At 35.1% G+C, this 26,309-nt stretch overlaps 1 protein-coding gene across 4 annotated transcripts; it reads right to left on the minus strand.

The window, feature by feature from the left end:
* Positions 1 to 1,657: 1,657 nt before the first annotated feature.
* On the minus strand, positions 1,658 to 16,555 carry LOC121255861 (serine/threonine-protein kinase STY46). Of its 4 annotated transcripts, XM_041156399.1 has the most exons (16): positions 16,058 to 16,554; positions 15,435 to 15,549; positions 14,367 to 14,467; positions 14,058 to 14,177; positions 13,389 to 13,443; positions 12,947 to 13,057; positions 12,592 to 12,642; positions 12,239 to 12,414; positions 11,987 to 12,094; positions 4,865 to 4,938; positions 4,548 to 4,723; positions 4,279 to 4,374; positions 3,281 to 3,361; positions 3,105 to 3,158; positions 2,727 to 2,861; positions 1,658 to 1,902 (listed from the first exon to the last, which is right to left on the minus strand). In XM_041156399.1, the coding sequence occupies exons 1-16, from the start codon at positions 16,258 to 16,260 to the stop codon at positions 1,819 to 1,821; spliced, it is 1,740 nt and encodes a 579-aa protein (XP_041012333.1). In that variant the 5' UTR covers positions 16,261 to 16,554; the 3' UTR covers positions 1,658 to 1,818. The 4 variants fall into 4 exon arrangements, 3 of the variants coding, with proteins under 3 accessions (XP_041012333.1, XP_041012334.1, XP_041012335.1); XM_041156400.1 differs by lacking the exon at positions 12,947 to 13,057; XR_005938865.1 differs by lacking the exon at positions 1,658 to 1,902 and having other exon boundaries at positions 2,848 to 2,861; positions 3,281 to 3,377; positions 16,058 to 16,555.
* Positions 16,556 to 26,309: the final 9,754 nt, after the last annotated feature.

A 26,309-nucleotide genomic window follows, 5' to 3' on the forward strand; every position in this document is an offset into this window, starting at 1 on the left:
TTTATTAAATTTTGCTTGTAATTTTTCATCCCTAATTAATTAATATATTAATTGATGGTTCGATGAGCTTAGATCTTATTGGGATAACACGACGTCTACTGTAACTTTAAAGTCAACAAAGGCAGAAAAAGAAGACGGATTTGTTTGTTTGTTTGATACTTTAATTGTCATCTGCCTGAGAGGGAATTTCACTCTACCAGAAGAGAGAGACAACGGAAAAACAAAAAGAAAATGACAGTATTTTTCTTTGCCAGCTATCTTACTGGATCTTTCGCAAGTTTTAATTAGTACGTGAATTTATACGGACCATGACCGTCAATGCCATGGTTCACTTAAATTGGTATCCAATTAGCAGCAGAATGCTCTTCCTATCCCTTGGCTTACGATGATTGATTGAGTACTTTTTCTCATTCCCTCGAGTATTGCCCTTTTTTTCTAAAAATATTAAATAGTTTAAGGATACCCTTGTATCTTTACGACCATTTTTAATTGTAATCATTCTATGTCCTTGATTGTTGATTCCCTTGACTGAATTGACGCCTGATTAAATTTCAAAAAAAAAAAAAAAAAAGGAGTGCAGCTCAAGTATCCGGAGTATATGACAACTAATTACTTGGTCATATATATTAAAAAACAAAAAGGGAAGAAAATGAGTTGGATTTTAATATTTAAATGCATTTGCAAGATAAAAACAAAAAGTGCCCAACAATAACTACGAACCATATTGCATCCATACCATACTGACGTAACGAGTGGCTCCGAAAAGCGAGTGTTTACTCGATTAATTTTAGTTGGTGGATGAAATTTTTGTCCCGCCAACTCGTCTTCTGATCTATGCCATGCAGAACAGACGCGTACGTGATCATGGTGCGTCTGTCAACCCAACCCGCGGAGGCCCTGGTCAATTGGGTGAGCTGTGGACTCACATTTCACAATTCAGGTCGAGCAGGCTAAATGATTATTGTGCAGGATTGCACTTGAAAAGGCTAGACTCACCGTCTGTTTGCTTAATTATTGATATTACACCGTCTAAAATCTCCCACTCTACCGATTCGTTTGTAAAAATAATATTGGAGAAAATTTGGGACCAGATCTTGTTGAAATTGAACCCATGAATATAGATCACACGTCTCTAATGTTATGGGACAGATATCCCATATCGATCACTTTATTTGACCAAAAATTAGGGCAGACCCAAACAGTTCATTCAGTCAAATTCATGGCTGGGGCTACGAATAAAGAACGAAAGACTCAAAAAAAAAAAAAGCATCAAATATTGGACCTACAATGGCAGAAAGTAATCTGGTCAACAATCAAACCTAGCTCACTTTTCTCTGTTTTTCTACATCCCTGTCGATTCACGGCCACATTTACGATACGAACCCACAAATAAATAAATATATCTATATATGCGCGTGCGCGAGAAACGCCTTTACACACCATTTCACGTACATTCATATGCTACTTGCTCGTGCAATTCAGGAATTGGATAGAGAAAAACTCACCGGTATATTTAATATTTATTCTTATAACGCCGCAGGAGATCTGTAATCAGATACAACTCTTCACCCAAAGCATCACCCACTCTTACAGGTTAATGAAATAAGGAAACAGATAATAAGGGAATGGCTGGTTAAAAGAAGGGATACAGCTATCATATCAGAAGAGATAATTTAGAATAAATAAAAATATATAAATAAATAAATAAAAATTCGATCAAGTAGACAATATACTGTACATGCTGATGGTAAAGGTGGCAATAAAGTGTCAGCACAATAATTTCTAAAGTCCATGTTAAGCAGCATCATTACCTCTCTTTCACTGCGCATGGCCCCGTCTAAGAACAGACAAGAAGCCTCCAGATGACTTTTCCTTGCGTCGCTCCTCTCCTTCATCTCCGACCTGTTCCACGTACATACAAATTTACAATGATTAATCTATAGATTACATGAGCTTATTGCTGACCAAACCTGACTGGGATGCGAGACCGGCACATTTTATAGTGTGGTTACTATTTTGAGAGTTGAGGTAAATTGTGAGTAGGTCAAAAGGGAAAGAAAGAGGACAGAAAGGATACACACGATAGGCCTTGTTTGGTGATGCAGTTCAGATAAGATGAGATGAGATATTTTAAATAGTAGTAAGATTTTCAAGTTAAGATGAGATGTAATGGTTTGTTAAAAAATGTGTTTGGATAGTAAGATGAAATAAGAGTTTTAACTTTTTGAAAATTTGATAAAGTGGTAGATCCTACCAATTATTGAAAATATTTTTAATTATTGAGCGGAAAATATTATGAATATATTAAAAATAACTAATATCTATTATTAATTTAAAAACTCATAAATATTTTGACTTTTCCAAAATATTTTTTTATATTATTATATTATGACCTATTTATTATACTATATTTTATAAAATTCGAAATATATTTTTCTAATTATGTTACAATAAAATAAAAAATTCTAATAGATACTTATATATATTAAAAAATGTGATGGTTAGCATCACTGTAGCAGTACTATAGAGGCAGATGAAGCTTTGTAACAAATCAATTGTATCGGCACTGTAGTGTTACTGTAGCAGTGATTGAAAAATAAGAGATGAGATAAGATTTTATTTTCTACCGTTTGAATAGGCAAATGAAAAATAAAGTAGAACTCAGATGTATCTCATCTGGGCATCCAAACCAGACTGATTGTCCTAAATACATGACAAGAACATACCTCGTTGGCCGTTTGCTGCAGGATCTCTATAATTTCAGAGAAGTCTGGTCTTAATGCTGGATCTTGCTGCCAGCAGCTCAAAAGTAACTCAACAAGCTTTGGATGAGTGTTCTTTGGGATGGTAGGCCGTAGACCCTGGAAGAAATTGCAGCTTAAGTAAAAAAAATGTTATATATGCTCACATGCAAAATATTTCTATCCAATCAAATAAAGACAGCCTTTTCACTAATCAATTAGTGCAAGGCAATGGGCCATTTCGGTAACAGGCCTCAATTCTCAAACTTCGGTGGGTATAATTCATAAACATCTACACGAAACATGGAAAACAGTATACAGTTAGTGAACTTATTCAATAACATGGTGAAATAGATATTGTACCTTTTGAACCACCCCAACAGCTGCTTGCAATGGGGTTAAATATTCGTATGGAAGCTGGTAGGAAAAACATAAGATGATTGATTTGAATGTGGCAAATGGAAAGACAAACAAACAACTGTAATCTCTTTTTGTTGGAGGACCGGGTAAAAAAAAAAAATGCTACAACCAAGCATTACCTTTCCAGTTAGCAACTCCCACAATACAATTCCAAAACTAAAAACATCAGCCTTGTGATCGTATGGCTTGTGTTCAATAACCTTCAATATGAAATGACTGTGGTAAGAAAATGCCAAAACGATCAACCACCTCGTACAAAATAGAAAATAAAAATGCTGCCAAGCAAACTGACTATAGCTATACACCCATTGTAAGAACAATAAAGTAGCGCATATACGCCAATAAATTTAGGTTGCTACTAACTGCTTTTTTGTATGATGCTTCACATCCAGTACGTTCTTCTTCCCTTGTTATTTTTTCCTCTCACTCTTTTGAGGTAACATAAGGGAATTATTCCATATTACAAATGAAAAGTTCTACAAGAGGGAATGATGAAAAATCCTTCCCAGCTCCAGAAAAGAGCTTTAGATAGAAAAGTCAGGAATGTCCCTAATAACATACAGGATTTCAAAGCCAAATTTCCCCCACTAGCTGAACCACTTCCTTTCTTTTTACAGAGCCTTGTATCACAATCCCTGACCTTACCTAATTTATAAACAGATATCATCAAAGAATTCTAAGAAGTTGACTGCATTGAAAATCAGTATCATGAAAGACAAAGAAATATAAAAGAATTATCTGCATGTCATCTATTTTCAAGCAAATAAAATATCCAGCATGCTCATGTGGCCTTACAAGTGCAACGCACCATCTTAAATGGATTCATTTCCAATAGCCAGGAATCAAACGGAATACAAAAATAATAATAATAATAATGACTTCAAACCCAATGTATTTAGCCATAAGTAGATAATGTGCGAGGATTGGTAGAATAACTCCATGGTATCAAAAAATACTAATTATAAGCTATTGCATATTTAATATGAATAATACAAAAAAGAAAACTTTAAAGCACACATAGGTGTTCAAAAGGCATACGTCAGTATGAATCGGAACACTTTCAAACAACTTTCTATAACTAACTAAAGGCTCCAAGATTAACCTAAAAGATTCACACCTCAGGAGCCATCCACCTATATGTCCCAGTTTCTGCAGTCATAACCCCAGATTGAGGTTTTACTCTTGCAACCCCAAAATCAGCTACCTTAACAACCTGAAAGAAAAAATTAAAACTTTCATCAAAACTAATTTAGGTTTCCCAGCGATGCAAGACCATTGAGAAAACATTAGAAATAAGAAAGATTTCAAACAATAAAAACAAAAACAAAAGTTGGAAATGTATGAAATTAACGTATATAAAGAATACAGGATTGTGAAACCTTTTACCTCATTGTCATCCATCAAAAGATTAGCAGCCTTCAAATCTCTGTGGATAATATTATTTTGGTGCAAGTAGTTCATTCCCTTGGAAACATCAATTGCAACTTTGAGCAAGGACGGAAGCTTGAAAACACCCTTTTGTTTATGTAAATAGTCATAGACACTTCCACCAGACATAAACTCTGAGATATTGAAGAAGTAAACAAATCTTTAAAATGAAGACCGTCACAAAAAAATATCTACAATATAATATAGCAAGGTGCCAAAATGAAACCTTATTTTAATTGAAACCAAAGAAAATTTTCTAACGTGTTCAAATTCACCTGTTACAATGCACACACTTGGAGGCTTGGTACATGCACCTATAAATTGTACAACATTCTTATGTCGAACTTTCCTGCAATATTCGAAAGAAGCTTGTAGTTTGAGTGAAAAAGTTAAAAACAAGGGAACTAATATTCCTTTCTTTTTTGGCGAACTGATACCAAAATGCAAAAACAGGAAAGTATACAAGATATTGCAAAGAAATCAAAACTCATTGATGCTTTCACGAGATAATTTCTTCAATATATACCACTCATCTATGCAACATATAATCAAATCCACTTCTTCATTTAATCCCAAGAAAATCACATATACACATCCTTCACACGTCTATCAAATGTAGAACCTCAACTATGCATCTGAAATTAAAATAACTTCCCCTTGGGTTTGCTTTGGCATATGTCCAAGTAAGAAAGTGGTGAATGACCACCATAAACTATATACCCTCTATCACTTCTGTCCATCACCTCTCAACAACAATAAAAAACAAAGCCTAGACTTCCATCTTCTGGAAACGGAGGTGTGTCATAGTAAAGATTACGCTTATAGGTGATTATTTACTCAGAAGTGAGTTTATACATGATGAATACAATGAATATGAAGACTTTCATCATCAGGTTGTCTGCTGGGACACTCAACTATAATTTTCTATCATGGGATAGCATATTTATCAATTAAAGTATGTAAAGTGGATATTATAGTGATGGAGAGGTATGATGGCAATTTCAAAGGTGGATTTAAGGAAGGTTTGTTATAGCATGATCTACTACAAAGAATCATCAGATGCTTGTCTCTTTTTTATGGTATAACATCATTTTTAACCTAATTAACAACTACATTTGAAGTAAGTGGTATAACTCAAGGGAAGTACTTTCACACCATGACATACAGAATTCATCAATGTCATCAACAGAGAGTAGATGGCAGGGAGGTAGATATTGTTGTCATTACGTCATCCACATAGTTTCATACGTCAAGGAAGCTGAGTATTCAAAGAGGGCCAGCGATATATCAAAGGATTTCCCATAGCTTTCCCAAAAACAAAATAAAACCAATAGGTAATAGAAGCATCAGTGCACGAACATAGTTAAAAATGAAGTTGAACTAAAACCCCACCTGCCTCTCAACTTGACAATTCTATATCAATGGTTGACATATAGGATGACGATGGTCATTGGTTTCAAAATCAGAAGCTGGGGTCTCTGCAAATGTCGCATTAAGTAACTAATGCTATGTTTCCTTTTAGGATTTTACCACTCTGTATGTTGGTTACATTCAGTCTCAACAACAAAATTAAGGTAAGTTGTAACGCCCCAATGGAAGACCCAAGCCACATGGCCTATACTCCAAAAAGACTGGTCAATGATACAATTGGAGCCCCATTAGAACTTTATAAAGAGCAACTACTCCTCATTCCCAATCAATGTGGGATCTCATATACCACCTACCCTTATCCTTTTTTTGATAAGTAATGCACCTACCCTTATCCTTATCATATGAGATATCTGTCAATGGACGGCGTTGTTTCCATATTAATCATTATACAACTCTTTCCTTATTTCTCTAGTTATTATTTGACAGATTATACCTTCCATGTATAGGGCTAGAATTAGGCGTATATATTATTTATTTCTATGTATAGAATTGCTTTGCAAAGATTATATAATATACGGAATTCTCAAGGCCAAGCATTCGGCCATTTTCACAAATTTGACATGGTATCAAGAGCAGGTTGCTAATTTCTCTGTCTCTTCGATTGCTAATTTCTCTGTCTCTTCGATTTTTTTTTTCTCCTCTCAGATTTGTGGGTTTCCCTATTTCGGTGCACTCTGGGTTGCTTTTTGGTGAACCCGATGTGACTTTCTCAACCTCGTGGCACCCTTCTGGTGTGACTTTCGATTTTTCTTTGCGATCGTGACTCTTGTAGCACCCTTCTGGTGTGAATTTCGACTTCTAGCTTTCTCGGGTTTGGTTTCTTTATTGTCGTAGCAGCATCTCATGGGATTTTTCGGCTTTGTCTAGTTGTCTTTTTTTTTTTTTTTTTTTTTCCTGTTGTTGTAGCAACCTCCTCATGGGATTTTCGGCTTGGTCTGTGTGTTTTTGTTGCTCTCGGCTTCTTTGTTGAACCATGGTTCATGACTTCCGAAACTCTCATTTTATTTTTTGGTCTCTGTTGATTATCGTTGCTTTTTTTTTTTTTGCTTTGTCTTGGGATTCATTTATTTGTGATGGACTCTGCACCTATGTGTGTCAAGTTTATGGGCACAACTTACTCAAAACATTTTAGTTTGAACTTTTCCTCAAGGGAAAAGATCTTTGGGGTCATATTGATGGCACGGATGTCGCCCAAATATCCAATACTGGCAATCCCAGGATTTTGGGGCTTCTCCTTCATGGTACTTGATGCTCAGATCATGTCTTGACTTCTTGGTTCGGTGGAGCCACATATTGTCACCAACTTGCGGGCTCATCACTCCACTCAATCCATGTGGAATTACTTGAAGAAGGTTTATCATCAAGATAATGATGCGTGTCGCTTTCAGTTAGAACACGCGATTGCCATGTTTCAACATGGTAGTCTTTCCATCCAAGAATACTACTTGGCATTTCTGACTCTTTGGCTTGAATATACTGATTTGGTTACAACGGATGTTCCTATTGCCACTCTTTCGACTATTCAGAATCTTCACAAGACTAGTCAGCGTGATCAGTTTCTTATGAAATTACGCCCGGAATATGAATTTATTCGCTCCTCTCTACTGAACAGATCTCTTGTTCCCTCTCTTGATATTTGTTTGGTGAGTTACTTTGCGAAGAACGTCTTAGTACTCAAGCTATTCTAGAGCAATCTCAAGGCAGTTCAGAGACGGCAATTGTGGCTTATGCTACCCAAGGACATGGACCACCTATGAATTCTAAAAACTTGTAGTGTTTCTGCTGCAAAGAATATGGGCATATTGCTGCCAACTTTCCTAAGAAATACTGCTCCTATTGCAAGAAGAAGGGTCACATTATAAAAGAATGTCGTATTTGCCCCCAAAATCCCCCAAAATCGTCAAGCCCAAGTGTTTCAAACTTCTGTTATTGCCCCTCAAGCAGCGACTTCTACAGCACATGACTCTTCTTCAAGTGCTTCCTCTGTTCCTGCACCTCCTGTAGCGAATTACTGCACATCAGAAATGATGCAACAAATGAAAATTTCGGTATTATCAGCATTGGGGTTCCAATGTAACAATTCTACTAAACTCTGGTACGTGGACTCGGGGCCTTTAATCACATGACGAATAATCACACTATGTGTCATTTCTACCCTACGCTAGTCAATCTGCTATTCAGACTGTCAATGGCAATTCTTTGCCAATAGTTGTCGGAGATGCCTCTTCTAAGTTCACTGATGTGTTTCTGGTTCCTCAACTTTCCATGAATCTTATTTTTATTGGTCAATTAGTTTATAACAATTATACTGTTAATTTTTCTGGCGATGGTTGTGTTGTGCAGGACCAGGTAACGGGGGAGCTGATGGCGAAGGGACATAAAGTGGGGCACTTGTTCCCACTACTTTTGTTTGTTCCAACACTTTTTCCAGTTTCTTCTATTTTAAGTCTTTTGCTTGTAATAATATTCCAGATCTTAGTATAGTGTGACAATGTCGTTTGAGCCATCCCAATACTCAGATCTTATCTCATTTATTGCACTCTAGTTTTCTTGGTAATAAAGAAAATTCTTCCCTTGGTAAAAGCAAAACTCTTCCCTTGGTAAAAGCAAAACTCTTCCCTTTCCTTTGCATTCTAATAGAGCTTCTCACTGCTTAGATCTTATCCATGGTGATGTTTGGGGACCTTCTCTAATTAGTTCACATGAAAAATTTAAATATTATGTGACTTTCATTGATGATCATAGCAAATTTATTTGGGTTTATTTTCTTCGCTCTAAATCTGAGATTTTTCGTACTTTCACTAAGTTTTTAGCGTATGTTGACAATCAATTTTCTACTTCTATTAAGACATTACGCACAGATTCTGGTGGTGAATATTTGTCTACTGACTACTGAGTTTCAGGCATTCTTGGCTTCTAAAGGTATTATTCATCAATGATCATGTCCCGCTACTCCACAATAGAATGGAGTAGCCGAACGCAAAAACCGTCATCTCCTAGATGTGGTATATACTCTCTTGTTATAATCCTCTGTTCCATCCATATTCTAGGTCGAGACTCTGAAAACTGCTACACACTTTATTAATCGTTTACCTTCCCAAGTCTTACACATGAAGTCTCCCTATTTCCAATTGTTTGCTAAGCAACCTAGTTATGATAATCTCTGTACCTTTGGTTGTGTATGTTTTGTTCATTTACCTCCTCATGAGCGACATAAATTATCTGCTCAATCTATTAGATGTGCATTCTTGGGATATAATGTATCAAAATGGGTTTGTTTGCTATGATCCTACAATACATTGTACACGCATTTCTGGGAATGTTATTTTCTTTGAAAATCAACATTTCTTTCTTGTGTCCTCTATGCCCTCCTCTTCTACTGTGGTCCTTCCCTCATTTGAGCAGCAGTTCTCAGATCTTCATCAAGTCAGCTCTCGCTTTAAACCAGGTATTGTGTATGTGAGACGCTCCCACCCACCGTCTCTTCCAATGGCTCACCCAATATCTGATACTACCACGCTCTAGAATCAGTCGGTTGAAACACCTACAGAGGCATTGGTATGTCGCTCTCCTCGAGTGTATGGGTTTCCTTCTTCTAGTTTGGCCACTCTACTTCAGTTTTTATTGCTATATTGTCCAATTTTGATATTCCCACATGCTACTCACACGCTGTCAAGCATGACTGTTGGCGACAAGCTATGCAGGAAGAAATTGCCGCTCTAGAGGCCAATCACACATGGGACATTGAGCCTTGTCCTCCCACCATTGTTCCACTGGGTTGCAAATGGGTTTACTCAGTCAAGGTTCAATCTTATGGAAGTTTGGATCATTACAAATCTCGGCTTGTTGCACTTGGGAATAATCAAGAATATGGTATCAATTATGAAGAGACCTTTGCTCCTATGGCTAAGATGACTAATGTTCGTACGATTCTAACTCTTGCTGCTTCCAATGACTGGCCACTACATCAGATGGATGTCAAGAATGTTTTTCTTCACGGGGATCGTAAAGAATGTATTTATATGAAGTCACCCCTGGAATTGTTTCCCTCTTCGATCCCTCTCTAACTTCACATGTGTGTAAACTTCCTCGCTCTCTTTGTTATCTCAAACAAGCTCCGAGGGCTTGGTTTGATAAATTTCGAACCACTTTATTACAATTTTCATTCAAGCAGAGCAAGTATGACACTTCATTATTTCTTTAAAAATCAGACATGGGTATTGTTGTCCTTTTGATTTATGTTGATGATATTGTGATTATTCGTTCCGATTTTGCTTTACTTGCCCAGCTCAAGACTCATCTCTCAGAGTCCTTTCATATGAAAGATCTTGGGTCTCACATATTTTCTTGATCTTGAGGTGCATTGAAGTCCCTCTGGTATTTCACTCAATCAAAATAAGTATGCTAGTGACTTGGTGGCTACAACTGGACTATAGGAGGCTACCTCTGTCGATACTCCCATGGAATTAAATGTCAAGCTTCGCAAAGAGGGTGACTTACTTGTTGATCCCAGTTTATACCGGAAGTTGGTGGATAGCCTTGTCTATATCACCATTACTAGACCAGACATTTCTTTTGTTGTACAGCAAATCAGCCAGTTTCTTCAGACTCCTCATCATCTTCATTTCGCTGTTGTTTGTAGGATCATACGCTATGTTCAGGGCACTTCTGCCCGTGGCTTATTCTTTCCTGCAAGCAATTCTCCTCGTCTTGCTGCTTATAGCGATGTTGATTGGGCTAGTTGTGTTGATACACGCCGCTCCATCACTGGTTGGTGCTTGTTCTTAGGTGATGCGTTGATCTCCTGGAAGAGTAAGAAGCAAGATAGAGTTTCTAAGTCATCTACAGAATCTAAGTACCAGGCGATGTCTCTTGCTTGTTTCGAAATTATTGGGCTTCAAGGTTTGCTAGCTGAGTTAGACTTCTTTGAGACCGATTCTACACCTTTACACACCGATAATACAAGTGCTATTCCGATTACGGCCAATCTTGTCTATCATGAACGCACAAAGCATATTGAAGTCGACTGTCATTCTATTCGTGAAACATTTGAAGCTCGTGTTATCACTCTTCCGCATATTTCTACTGAGCTACAAATTGTTGATATATTCACCAAAGCTCTCACTCACCATCAACATTGCTTCTTAAGTACCAAATTGATGCTTATTGATCAACCCGCATCAATTTGAGGGGGGCTGTCAATGGACAGCGTTGTTTCCATATTGTTCATTATTCTTTCCTTATACAACTCTTCCCTTATTTCTCTAGTTATTATTTGACAAATTATACCTTCCATGTATAGGGCTATAATTAGGCGTATACATTATTTATTTCCATGGATAGAATTGTTTTGTAAAGATTATATAATATACGGAATTCTCAAGGCCAAGCATTCGGCCATTTTCACAAATTTGACAGTACCACATAAGTTCTTCAGCAGCTCCCTCTTTAAATTCTCATGATTCAGATTAGCAGAATTGAGAAATTTCAGAATCCAACATACCGAAATTTTAGAAGTACATTTGTATAGGGTTCTAAGCAATTTTATTGGCACCGGGTGTCCGAGAACAGTGTCCTAATTAATCCCGGAGGTGCACAGGCCCTTGGCAAGGTAGGGTTCTAAGCAATATGAACAATAATTAGATTCTTCCGACGGGCAGGTTTGGGGATAAGATGAGAATTTTGTGTTTTGTTTGAAAGTTTAAAATATTATATTTTAACATTATTATTGTTTTAGGATTTGAAAAAGTTAAATTGTTTATTATATTTTGTATGGGGATTTGAAAAAAGTATAATGATGAGATGAGAATTTTGTGTCTTATCTCACCCCTCAAACTTGCCCGAAAACTACTTTCACACCCACAGTATAAACATGAATCCTAGTTATGCATACTCGCACAACATCAAACACATTAAAAAAAAAACCTATTAGCGGCCAATTAGGGCAAACAATGCAGTTCCCAAACCTCAAAATAAAGACTTCTTGTGCAAACTCTCTCTGCATATCTGAATCCACACGCTCAGGCTTGAGAACTTTAATAGCCACTTCCTGACTATAGTATGTACCTTTGCACCTGATTTGATAAAATAAAAGGAGTAAGCTAATTGAATATATATATTTTTTTTTTGATAGGTAAAAGGCGAAAGAACAAAAAATAGTGGATACCTAGCCAAAAAGAAGAAGCAGAGGAATGAATGCATTAACAATAGAGACTTACAGATCCCCGTATGAACCAGATGCGATTTTGTTTTCAAACTTCAAATGCTTAGGATCAATTTCCCATACATCAGTCCCGTCATTAGGTATTGTCAAATGATCAGGTTCACATTTTGTTACTGTTTGATCCAGCTCGCCTACAGAAACTGATGGTCGAGCATTTGGCCAAGCCTGCCTCTGAATAGCAACCCCAAATTCCACATAGAATTATGGATGCATTATTTATAATATAACTGATGCTGGGAAAAAAAGTAAGGAAGAGAGGGAATATGGATTTGTCATTTAAAATAGTAAAAACTCATAATTATTGCCAGCTATCCTACTTGAAGGAAGAAATGAGTGACAACAAATCACCTCGATTTTCAAAAGTTTCCTTTCCAATGTAGTTTTAAGCTGCTCTGTGTCCTGTTTGAAGGCGAGTCTATCAAGCAATGCTTGTGAATACAAAAAGAAATACTTTTGTAGTACAATTCAGAGAAGTCATAACTAATTAATATCTCCATTTGAGTAATCTAATTGACACAACAGCACATATACCTTCCCAAATGATTACTTCAATTTTTTTTGGAAAGGACACAAAGAGAGCGGAATTATGGTGAATGAGTTACATTGGTATGGTAAACCCAGCTGGCATGTCATAATGCCATACAACAGATGTCAGGTTTTTCCTCAGTAGAACTATTTCAACATAGAAAATCACATAAAGTACCTCATAAGGCCAACCATCAACAACGAATACATCTAAGGAATAACCATCCACTGTTGAAAAAGCATGCGCCTCTTGGATGTTTAGTCCCATCTCAGCAAGCAGGGAAGTCAACTGCAATGTTTCACAAGATCAGTCACCATGCAGAAGAGAATGTAACATATAATCAGAGATGTCATCTCCACAAACTCAATTACTTATGTATCTCATTCAAAAAATTTTGAATTGAGTTCAATAATCGATAGGTATGTTTATGATGAGAATTATGTAAAAGTCCATGCTAGCTCAGAACATGTAATCTGCCATCAGTTTGGCATCTATGCATATGAATAGACACATGCACACAGGCATGTGCAGACACAGCCAGACTTGAGTTCCCAAATAAATGAAACATCATATGAAGATAATAATTGATGTACGTAAATAAGAAAAACCTATCAGATACCTGACTAAGGAGTTTGGGTTTGTCATCTGATGAGAAGGTAATTTCATGCATGGGCCTACATCATTGTAAACCACAAAGATGTAATACATTACAACCTCTCTTCGAAAATATATTAACTTCACATCACAAAATAAATCAGAAATCATCATTTGATGTATTATATTGGGGAATGATTAACTCCATATATGTGTTAATAAGGAAGCTTTTGCCATGCTCAATATTTTGCTCGTATGATCGCCATCTTTTAAATGCTACGTATGGCAAGCTTCATTACCTTGGGTATGGAGCCACCGTCGAGTATATTATAACACGTGTGGGGGTCATCAGAATAAAAGCATTACTAAATTTAGAGAGAGTGAGAGAGAGAGGGAGGTCTTGGTAGAACTGGCCATAAATCATGTATTCGTTAAATTTAATTTAAAAAATCCAAACTGGCAAATCTAAAACAAACCTTATTTAAATGAAGGTAACTGCAACTGATAAATTTGATTTGAACAAAATTAATGAAAATTCATAAGAAAATATTGCAATCTTCAGCACATTGAAAGCAAAATTTTGTGGTATATACAATCAAAGTCCAACATCCAAACAGGATATGTTTGACCAGATAGGTTCCGTGAAATTTCACCAACCCGAACCCAATGAATACTTTAAGATGTAAGTATTTACCGTGAAAACCAAGTGCTGGCATGTACTGAATTCTCCTCATCTAGAGCAAGAGATTTATCTGCTTCAAGCGCAAGGGCTTCAAGATTAGGAGATGAACCGAAGGCAGGTGGTGGATGGATGCTGACAATTACAAAGCCAGAAAGAGATGTTAGACCTGTTAATGGAGAGAATCAGGCAGTAAAGTGAACCATCAAAAGAAGCAAAAGAGTTAAATAACTTCCATTCATGGACTATAAATGCGAGACTTTCTGGAGCTGCTATGACAAATTAACTATACTGTAATTAAATTCCAGGAAGAGGGTAAAAAACCTGTGTCTGTTAGAGCTGTTTATTTTACTTTGGGCAGCTTCTTCACCAGGAAAATCTGAATGCACAGAGTAAGCTGCATTCCCATCAGAAGTTGAATGAACCTGCAAAAAAGTATGATTCACATAATATATTTTCCATGCAAAAGAAGAAGAAAATAAAATAAACCAATAAATCAGCGAAGAGTGTCAAATCATAAAAAGTAGAAGAGCAGAAGGGTAGTATAAACAACATGAGGTTTAAACTTGCTTCCTGACGTCAAATAATATTGGCAGACACAACCAGACCAAAAAGAGTGCAATACAGATTGCGATGATGATAACAAACACCATTTCGGTATAGTTGTCAACGTATCAGAATCATAGTTTCATAATAAAAATGTATGGTTAATCGGAGTCAAAAAAGGCCATGTCATGATTCCTAAAGTATCTTACAAAGTGGGAAAGTGCAATTTTAGAGTTATTCTATTCTCAAGCCGGAGTGTAGAGCACACCAACAACATCACTTAAATTGTAAGATTTTATTTGTAATATTTAAATTTTAAAATTTATTTTTTAAATCAAATTATGTCATAGAAGCACTTTACTAGTTGTGATCGTTTCTTGCCATTCCATCCAAAGTCAAGTGTGAATCTTTGGCATTCCATAACTAGCAACTATATGGGAGTTCCATAGTGGATTACGATCATATAATATCAAGCCTGCTGCCAGTTCCAAAATTAGTGAATGTTATCGAATGTGGCTTGTATTTCAGCACATAAATCTGGATTTCTCGAAAGAAATAGTAAAAATTGATGTTCTTAATGCATCTGATCCCATTTTTGAGTTGAGAACCAGCCAAATATTAGTTAAGGATTTTGGAATAAGTTGCCCCAAATAGGGGCCCTCTTCAAACATCTAGAAGATTCTTGGATGTGACAAAAAATACCGGTACATGTATAATATATGAGCACCAAATCTTTTTTTCTTTTTTTTTTTATAAGTAAGATATATGAGCACCAAATCTTATAGCTATAGCACATGAACCTGAAAATTATGCAATGACTCTATAATGCATTTGAAAATAAATAACCTGCACAAGGTGGACTTCAATTGCAGGCCTATCTGCGGGATCCTGAGCCAAATGCAGCAATCTCTTGTGCATAAGAACATCTTCTGGTCTCTGTACATTCACATCCAACGCATAACTGCATCGCATAATCAAACGGCACAAAAAACCCATTAAATAGAACCACAATAATTAGAACATTTTTCTTCTACCCTGAATCCCAAAAAGCTTTACCAATGACCTTGGCGGAAAAGCAAAATAATTCGTAATCATATCATTGGCGACGTCAAAACACTAATAAGTCCTCTTAAACCTCTAGTAATCCAAATAAAAAAATTATAGCAATGCGAACTAGAATTATCAGATCAACTCCATTCTACTCCGTTTCAATCTTAATGACTCTGAACAGACTTTATGCAATGTAGTCATCCACCGAACATCATCAACCACACAGTCACAAGCGAAACCAAAAACACAATGACCTCAAAATTATATAATATATATATTGAAGATCAACCAAAAGCTAGATTAGTATAGTCATATAGTTATACGTGCGTTAAAAATAAATAGAATTATACATACATGCATGCATACATACATACATACATACATATATGGACAGGTTTGGGAGGGTAGGGTAAAGGTACCGAGTGGGGAGGCGATTGAAGTGAGACCAAAGCTGGTCGTCGAAGCCAGTCTGAAAAGCCTCCTCGTTGTCTGAATCCCTAAGCCGACGGAGAACCTCATTGTACACCTCGAGCTTCTGCCGCTGCTGCCGACTCCTTGCCGGCGACGACGCCGACGCATCGTGCGCCATACTCGCACAGCTCTCCGTGTCCTCCATCACCATTGAAGACCAAACCGAAACAAAACTGAACAAAAGCAGCGAGAAAATGAATGAGCGAGAGAGATCTTTTCGGTGTTTGGTTTACGTGTAAGTGGACGATTTTGCAGAACACAGAAGCAATGACGAGCCTTTTTTGTTTTTGGGTAAGTGAAATAATGACGAGCTTTGTTTAGACGGAAACGCAGATTTGAGAAAAAGTTTCAGACGAAATCGGAGAAAAAAAATGGTCTTAACAGATAGATTTTTCCCTTTTTATGGTACCAGCGAGAGTGTGAGAGGCTGTTCTAAGGGTTCCTCGGTATTTATTTATTTATTTATTTTAGCCTCCGGGTTTGGTTTTTCGGAAAGTTTAACTGCTTAGACGAGTCGGAGTCACTGGGAGATGAATCCGTCTAAGCTATTTCCGATAATATTAATTATTATTATTATTCTTCTCCATAATTAATGAAGCTGGAGATATGTATCAACTTTTTTTATGAACTTTATTATGTTAGCGATTCCTTTGTGCTGCTAATTTACAGTCTTAATCAGATCTGGTAAGTTAAAATAATCCAAATAATATATATCATATGGATCACTATGATAGATAATAAAGAATAATATTTTTTAAGTTATTTTATTTTTAAATTATTATATAAAGCACATCATCTATATTATTTAAAATTTTGCTAGCATAATTATAATTATAAAAAAAAAAAAAAAAGGAAAGAAAGAAAGAATATGTTATGAGTATGAATCCATGATCGGCAAAGGGCCACCTTCATCCCTAGCAATTGGAACCTCAAGTCTCATTAATTCTCTGGCAGCCCCCACTCACTATGAGGCCAAAAAGGGTATCCACTGGCATATTCCAGGTGCCCCACCCAGTTCTAGATAAGCTCGTGCTGAAAATAGATAAAGACAACTCTCTCCTCAGTTTAAATAGTCCGTTATAGTGCGTGTAATTAAAATAAAATAAAATAAAATAAAAAAGGAGAGGGAGATAAATTATTATTAAAAAATTAATTTTTTTAAATTTCGTATTTATTTTTTATTCTTTAAAAAAATTGTGCTGTCCTCGCGTATTTTATTAATATCATTTCTTATTTAAATATGCATGAACTCTCTCTTATTTCTTTTGAACAGGGTTTCTAAATCTAAAATTATGTTTGATTTCAAGATTTAGTTGGGATTAATTCAATTAAGTCTAATTTTAAACTGAATTTAATATCTAATTTTTAAATTATTAAATTCATCTTAACTCAAAACTTCATTATACATGAGACTCTTAATTTTTTTTAACTCAACATAATTTATATATGAGGCCCGTAATTTTTTTTAATTTTTTATAAATAGTAATAAATTTATCTTAATATTTAAATATATTTAAACTTATTTTAAATAGTCATACATAACTTACTTCACATATTTTTTTTTTTATAAATAACTCACTTATATACTCAATTTATTATTATTCATAAAGAACTACACTCAACCAATGCAGTTAAATCAAAATAATCGCCCCTGACCTGCTTCTGTACGTGCTTCCTAGTTGCTGGGAGAAATGGTCCATGAAAGCCATATCAGTAATTTTGCCACGACCCCGACGCTGTGAGAAAGCGATGCGTTTCTCGGTTATCGGTTCATGAATAACACGTGAAGTTTAGGCAGAAGAGCTGTGACTCGGAGAAGACACGGTGAAACGATTAAGTAGTTGGGTCGTTGATGTAACCTTGTAAGGTGCAGAATGGACAAGAGGGATTCGAAACGTGACAATTACGATAAGATATTGATCATATTATTAATTTCCCAGTGTTTGGAAACATGTATTTTATTATTCCCGTATATATACAGCTAGCCTATTATTGAGGATTTCTTGTCGTTTGCTTTTTGGGGTTCTGCTTTATCTATTGCCTGTTTATTTAAAGTCCGAGCAGAAGCCTTTTTAGTTTAATTACGTGATTAACCGTGACTTTATTATATTCAAAACTAAGCATAATGCACGGTTAATTTTTACTTATTTTTTGACCATGAGAAGGTGCCTCAGCATATGTAGTACAAATAATTATAATATAAAACCTCACAAGCTAAACATGTAAATCGTGGATATGTTTTTTTAATAAAATGCTAACTTAAATTAATGCAATTATTAAGTAGCCAGTAATAACGACATTATGGTATGGTAAACAATGCCAAATGTTATATATTATTTTATTTTTATTTTACAATATTCTTCCAATGTCAATTTTTTTTGTTCCTTGTTCTATTATATAATCTACCCAATAATATGAGATCTTGATTAATGGGAGGATGCGGAGGTGGAAAAGGAAATTAGTTGAAAATGTTATCATCGTAATATTATAAGATATAGAATTTAATTAATTTCATGATTAAGGTGCCGTTTGGATCGGAGATGAAATGAGATGGTTTTTAATAAAAGTTAAATAAAATTTTATTAGAATATTATTGTTTAATATTATTATTATTTTAAAATTTGAAAAAGTTTAATTATTTATTATATTTTGTATGAAAATTTGAAAAAAATTATAATGATGAAATAAGATAAAACCGTTTATATATCTAAACGGAGCTAAGATTACGAGGAGATGAAAAACACCAACTACACCAGATACGTAAATTATGAGTTCAAAGGTCGCGATGGCTCTGTTGACCTATACAAGTAGATTGGATCGAGAATAAATTTATTACAAAAATTGTTTATTTATTTTAAATTATTTTCTATAAAAATATTTTTTTTATCAAAATAAATATATTCTAACTATAAATAATTATTAATATTATAAATAATTGATCATAAATATTTATTTTCTATGTTGCGTTTCATCCGTCTATAAAAAGAGTGAGCTCTAGAGCTACACATGGAGGTTTCTCTGGGGGCTACCGTCAGTATTTTCTTTTTTTCATATATTTTTGTAATACTTTTAAATATTTAAAAAAAAAACCACAACATAGTTAAAATATACTTCTTTAATCATTAAGTTAATAAAATAAAATAAAATAAAACCCCAACGGGAGCTACGTGTGAGTTTAGCATTTCTCCCTTGCGAATGGACGTATAACCTAAAACAGTGTGACGTGGGGGGAGAAGGATGGATGACGTGGAAAAGTGACCCTTCGAGGAATCGAAGAGGCAGGAGGTAAAAACAATGCCAGCGAAGCAGCGGGTGGTTGCCGTTGGAACCGACGGTTGGAAACTTGGAATTGGAACAAGTAATTAAATTAAAAATAAAAATTAAATGCAGCCCGAGAGGTTTGAAGATTGGACTCCAAGGTCAGGGATCTATTCCCAGGATACGTATGATAATATAAGTTATCCAAACCAGGCAGTGTACGCTTATTACCTACCTGGACATGATGTTGGTTGGATAAGGTACGTACGTGTCTTTGGACATTTTATGTTTTGTTTTTCAACCAAAAAATCAATCTTGGGTTTCAAGTGTATCAGAAAATAAAAATTAAAAGATCAGAAAACATAAAAGAGAACGTGCGACCGTTTCTAGTTATGAGCATGGATGACACTTAAAATTGACCCTTAATTGTTACCAATAAATTATAACTATCATGATATTGGATTTTACAAAGTGAAAACTCTTTAATTGATATTACGTACAAAGATTAGTTAAGGAAATGAAGTTACTTTCCGCACAAGGTTATTATCAAATTGCTTAGGAATAAATTAAAAGCTTGCAATCTTTTATTGGCATTAATCAAAGGGATAAAGTTATATATTCTCTCGCCCGATAAGGGATTATATATCATTTCAATGTAACCTGTGCAAAGTCAATATTCATTCATTAAATACGTCACGCTTGTACCTACAGGGAATTATCGATACCCCTTCCCCAATAAAAAGATAGAAAAAGTAGAAACATAAAGTATAGTTTAATTGAATTGATAATGAAAATAAGTTACTTTTTAGCGGCCTAGAGAATCTTCTAAGGTGGGAAACTTGAACATGGGTTATCCTTTTCTGCGTGTATTATTTTGATAATGGTGGCTTATATTATATGATACCCATGCAAAATGTGCATGATTCATGAGTTTTAGCGGAATGCATGTGCAAGTAGGAAAAAGCATTCCTACTATATTGTTGATTGTGTTGGGGCTCCTGGCCGGTGTTTGAAAAATTAGGAGAAAAGATAGAGAAAGTTGGTATCCATTCTAAGGGTTCGTTTAGATAGTGAGATGAGATGAAATAAAATAAAATAATTTTATATGAGTTGAATAAAATATTATTTATTATTATTATTATTTTGAGATTTAAAAAATTAAATTATTTATTATATTTTATATGAAAATTTAAAAATATTATTGTAATAATAAAATGAGATAGATTAATAATATTTCTATATCAGAGCTAAAATTGTTTTTATCTATAATTAGAATTCAAGATAGTAATGTCAAATATACGTGGAATAACATAATTATACATCAGAATATCTCAATAACGAGAAATAGACAAACAAGAGAGAGAGAGAGGAAAAAAAAAACAATTATTCTAGGGGCAGTCGGCAGTTGCAAACAGTGAACAATCGGCGCTCAGAATAATAATTTTATTGCCACGTCAATTAAAAAAACAAAAAGGAAAACGAAGAAGTAGAAATGCGATAAAGATGAAAGAAGCTAGCTTCTTCTTCAAGTTACTTTTTTATTCCGAAATGTTCTAAGACTGGTCGTGCGGAAAAAGTGGAAAAAACTCTCAGCTTGATTTGATTGTTGAAAGAAAGTGGGAAAAATACTGAAAATCATCGTCGGGCTGAAAATATTCTTCTGCATTCAGTCTTCGGCATTGTCCACTGTAAATAAACTGGTTAAATCACGGTGTGGGTCTTCATCTTCTTCTTCACAGTACTCTACCGTGTGGATCTTCGTCTTCTTCTTCATCGTGTGGTAAGAAATCACAGTTTGAATTGTACTTTAAATGTATTGGATGAATTTCTTATTGTAGATCATTAGCTGCAAACAAATGTCTATGTGAGCTCCTACTACAAATGTCTTCAAAATCAAGTGAAGGTTTAATCTTCTACACTTTTACTCGATGCCGGCTTGCCAAGTTTCTGCTTTTAAGCACAATATGCCAATCATCAAGAACTGAATTGTATTAATAAACATCAAGTAGATTATGAAATACAGAACTGAAACTTTATATCATGTATTCATGCCAATTTTTTTCTTCCAGCAAAAAATTGTCATAATTCTTATTATACATTACATAATAAGAATTTAATTTCAAATTGATCCATTCAAAACATTAACGAATGAGAGTAATTGCTTTTTCTTTTTCCTTTTTTGATAATTGATTATAAATAATAATAAACAACAACATCCAAAAACTTTATTCATATATATTTTGATAACAGCACTGCACATAAACCCTTTGGTTTTCAGTATCCAAATCAAAGAGATGTTCTGCTACATATTCACCCAGTTCAACACGCCATGAATAGAACAATCTTCAAGAAAAGAACCTCAAATGGTCTCATTTCCATATTCTTATGGCCTCTACTTCATCAAACATCCCAGCTTGGCCAAGAAGATCTAATTGTTCCTGTTTAATTTCGTGAAATATTAAAATGATGGATCATTAAACTAAGATATTGGCGTAGAAGTTCTAGCAACCCAGCTTGGGTACAAACAAATATTAAACCCACAAATGTGATATCAACTGTTTTTTTTTTTTAAAGGAAGTAGATGTTGATTACTAACAAAAAAAATCTTAATCGGGAGGAAGAAATATTAACTTAGCTGATAATCTTTAGTAGAGCTGATAATATTGAAAGAAAAGTAGTAAATGTTCCCCGCCATAGAATGAGACACTGAAAACACACCAATGGAGTTGAAATCTTCCAATTAATCTCCAAATAAATTTAAGGAAGTGACAGGTCCAGTGGTAAAGGGAAATGCCTCATGGATAATACAGCTCAGAAGGGAAAAGTGGACTCAAAAGGAAAACCCTAGAAAGAATCGTACGTGATGATTTCGCACAACTATGACTCGACACGTTTCCATGATTGTTTCATCGAGGAAGGCGATCTTAAGGGCCGCACTAACAAATAGTTTAACCAAAAACAAAAACAAAACAAATAAATAAATAAATTTAAATTACCAGTGTAAGAAATCCATCGATTACCAAAGTCTTTGATCACCTTCTTCTAGGGTTAACGAATACCACAAAGGAGGAAGGGAGGCGCTTCGAGGGAGGCGCTTCGATGGAGGGAAATGGAAACCCAAAGGGAGGGAAGGTGGGAACTTCGGCTTTGAGAGAGGAAATGAAAGCGCAAAGAGGGTGGGAAATGTAAATTGCTCAAAACGGTGCGTTTCTTTATTTTGCCACATCAGCCATGCTTACACGGCGCTTACATTAGCCGACTGACTCTAGAGTTTTTCTATAAAAGACCCATTGGCTGACAGATGAATCAACATTTTTCTACATACAATTATTTTTGTATATTTTTTATACACTTCATTAATGTAATTGACCAAAACATTTATTTTATATTAAAAAAATAACGCAATCAATCACATTAATGAAATGCACAAATATTACACAAAATAGACTGCACATAGAGTTTCGATACTTTTATTTGAAGATATTTATACCACGCATCATTTACTTGGCATCATTTAATTTAAAAGATAAATTTTAAATTTTACAATCAAATTATGTCACGTGAATAGTATCAGAATAACATAATCATTTCCACATTTAGACAAATAGTTGGCAGGCAGAATGTGTAGCTTTGCCAAAGCAATCAGCGACATCATGTTCCATGTCCATTTACAACCAACATCAGAATATTCTTTACAAGATAACCGTAGAGAAATTTGTTAAGATTTTTATCTCAAGTTATCAGAATTTGTTTTATTCTTTTATTCCTTATTTTGTTGTGTATAAATGTAACCGAATTTCCTTAATGAAAACAGAGAAGTTTTTCATAAGTTTCCTTTTTTCTAAATTGGTATAAGAGCCTTCGACTAATCGTCAACCTCAACCATGGTTGCCCCATCTTCTTCTTCCTCCCTCTCTTCCTTCTCTCATATCATTACGACCAAATTAACCAATGAAAATGATCTCTTATGGAAAGTGCAAATATCAGCTTATCTACGGGGTTAAGATTTCTACTCATATGTTGATGGCACAAGTCTTCCTCCCTCTGAATTCTTACCTGATTCGTCTGGCACAAACACAAAAACCAACCCAGCTTTCACATATTGGCAGTGGACTGATCAACTCGTTCTAAGCGTTCTTTTCTCTTTTCTCTCATACTCGGTCATGTCCTGTCATCTAAAACTGCTCGTGCTCTCTGGGTTTCCTTAGCCTCCATGTTTGCGTCCCATTCTCAGTGTTTATGCAAACTGTGATAATCGAGGACGTGGCTCCTTTCGCAATTAACGTCAAGGTCGTGGCAGGGGTCGTCACTTCTACAATAATCATGGGGGTCGCCCCTCTTCTCAAAACAGCTATTCATAGCAGCAATATACTTCGCATCAACCAACTTTCCAAGTTTGCAACAAGTCAGGACATGTAGTTCTCCAATGCATATATCGATTTGATCATGCCTATCAATTCGAAGCGCCACAATCCTTTTCTGCAAATTACACAGCTCCAGACTCACTATCTCATTCCTCTTGGTATCCCGACTTTGCTGCAACTCATCATATTACTAATGATTTTAATAACTTGAATGTTTCATTTGAACAGTATAATGGTAGTGACTCAATCCGCGTTGGAGATGGTTATGAGATACCCATCCAAAATTTCGGTGACTTCTGCCTCTCCTCTACTTCTTCTTCCTTTTTTCTTCGCAACTTATCGCATGTCCCAGATATTACCAAGAACTTAGTATATGTTCTACGTTTCTACATTGACAACTCTTGTTACTTTGAATTTCATTCCTTTCATTTCAATGTGAAGGACAACAAGATCAAGAATGTGCTCCTCATAAGGCCAACACGTAATGGGTTTTACGTTTTTTCTTTCAACTCAGCACAGTCCAAAAATCCTACAACCCATCTTGGAGAAAGAATAACATCGGCCTAGTGGCATAGAAGGCTAGGCCATCCTTCTTTAGCTCTTGTATCACGGGTTCTACATGAAAAATGTCTATCAGTCTCTTCTTTTAAGTCAAATTTTTTTTGCTCCGAATGTCCACTTTCTAAGGCCCATCAATTATCCTTTTGTAATAATCAGGCCTCTTACTCTCGACACTTTCAATTACCGTGTCCTGATGTTTAAGGCCCAGCCCCATATGTTTCTCGGTTGGGTTTCAAATACTATTTTTCATTTGTTGATCAATTCAAATGTTACACATGGTTATTTCTACTCAAATTTAAATCCAATGTTGTTACTGTTTTCAACACTTTTTTGCCATATATTGAGCGGTTATTTAATTCTAAACGTATCACTCTTCAAACTGATGGTGGAGGTGAATTTAAACTTTTAACTCAAATATGTCAAAAATTTGGCATTACACATCGATTTTTGTGTCCTCATACTCATCAACAAAATAACATTGTTGAGAGAAAATATTGACATTGTCGAAACAGGCCTTGCCTTGTTGGCCCACTCGTCTTTACCATTTACTTATTGGGTCGACGCCTTTGAAACAATTGTTTACTTGATTAATATATTACCCTCTCCTACCATTACAAATCAAATACCTCATTTTCTTGTTTACAATAGTGAACTTGATTACAAATTTTTAAGTGTTTGGTTGCGAATGTTGGCCACATATTCGGCCTTATTTTTCCAACAAGTTTAATTTCAAATCAGTCTCATGTTTATTTATAGGCTACATCCCATCTCATAAAGGCTATAAATGCATTGACTTAAACACAAACTGCCTCTACATTTCCATGGACGCGATTTTCAATGAAGCCTCTTTTTCACTTTCTAAACCACAACCCATTTCATCCTCTAATTCTCCTTCCATTCAAACCGTTCCGTTACTCAATTTTCAGCCTTCTATTCTTGGGCTTGGACCTAGATCTAGCCCACCTTCTTCAGCTCATCCTCCTTCAACTCCGTCGTCTACCTTGCATCTATCTTCATCTTCCTCTACAACTCCTTCAAATTTCAACTCTACTCATCCCGCTCCCTTCACTTCACTCGCATATGTCTTAACAAAGCCACTTGTTACAGATAAATTTCATCGCTTTCGATCGAGTCTCAACTTAGTAGATACTCCCTTGGACTCGAATGGGCATATCAGAAAAACATAATCATTAGATTGTGCAGCTCTGCCAAAGCAATCAGCGACATCATGTTCCACGTTCATTTACAATCAATAACAAAATATTCTTTACAAGATAACCATAGAGAAATTTGTTAAGATTTGATCTCAAGTTATCAGAATTTGTTTTATTCTTTTATTCCTTATTTTGTTGTGTATAAATGTAACCGAATTCTCTTAATGAAAAGAAAAGTTTTTCATAAGGTTCCTTTCTTCTAGATGATAGTCATGTGTGGTGTCATAATTAATTAGGATATTTTAAATAGATGCTCCATATTTTAGTTGGTATTCGGGGTGTGTAATTCATACTAATTGTTGAATCGGAATTTATTAATAGAAGTGGCCATGCATGTTGTCGATGGCAAGATGAATTATAAATAACATAGTGGTTAGACGTTGAATTAATGTCACTAAACAACTGAAAAAGGAAATTATATCTGTAGGAGGTAGCAAATTATAGGATTGCATTGAAACTGGACAGTGTCTAGATCCATTGAATATGGACATATATCTTTGCATTGGATACACTTTGTACATTATGCAAATACTACATTTTGTATCTTAAAAAATGTGTCATAAACAATCCTAATTTACACCTTATAGTTTCAAAGTATCAGAAAAAAAAAATGAAATCAATAAAGTGTAGAGATACTTGTAAGAGGAGATAAAAACAAGACAAAAGACAAAGACGAGCCAATTCTCAAAAGAACCCTTTTAGAGAAGTTTAATGTCGACTCTTATTTAATTTTTTTTAGAAGGTTACTATAGTTAATATGTTTTTCTAATGAATAACTTTAATTAATTTTGTAAGACATTGGT

This window comes from Juglans microcarpa x Juglans regia, chromosome 3D (genome assembly GCF_004785595.1).
Source record: "Juglans microcarpa x Juglans regia isolate MS1-56 chromosome 3D, Jm3101_v1.0, whole genome shotgun sequence".
NCBI classification, from domain to species: domain Eukaryota; kingdom Viridiplantae; phylum Streptophyta; class Magnoliopsida; order Fagales; family Juglandaceae; genus Juglans; species Juglans microcarpa x Juglans regia.

Bases quoted from the DNA above. Each gene is read 5' to 3' on its own strand.
- LOC121255861 (XM_041156399.1), bottom strand. From the start codon at position 16,260: ATGGTGATGGAGGACACGGAGAGCTGTGCGAGTATGGCGCACGATGCG. The intron at 14,468-15,434 runs GTTATTTATTTT...ACTTTTTTGCAG, and splicing joins TTGAAGTCCACCTTGTGCAG to GTTCATTCAACTTCTGATGG. The intron at 13,444-14,057 runs GTAAATACTTAC...ACAATGATGTAG, and splicing joins GCCAGCACTTGGTTTTCACG to GCCCATGCATGAAATTACCT.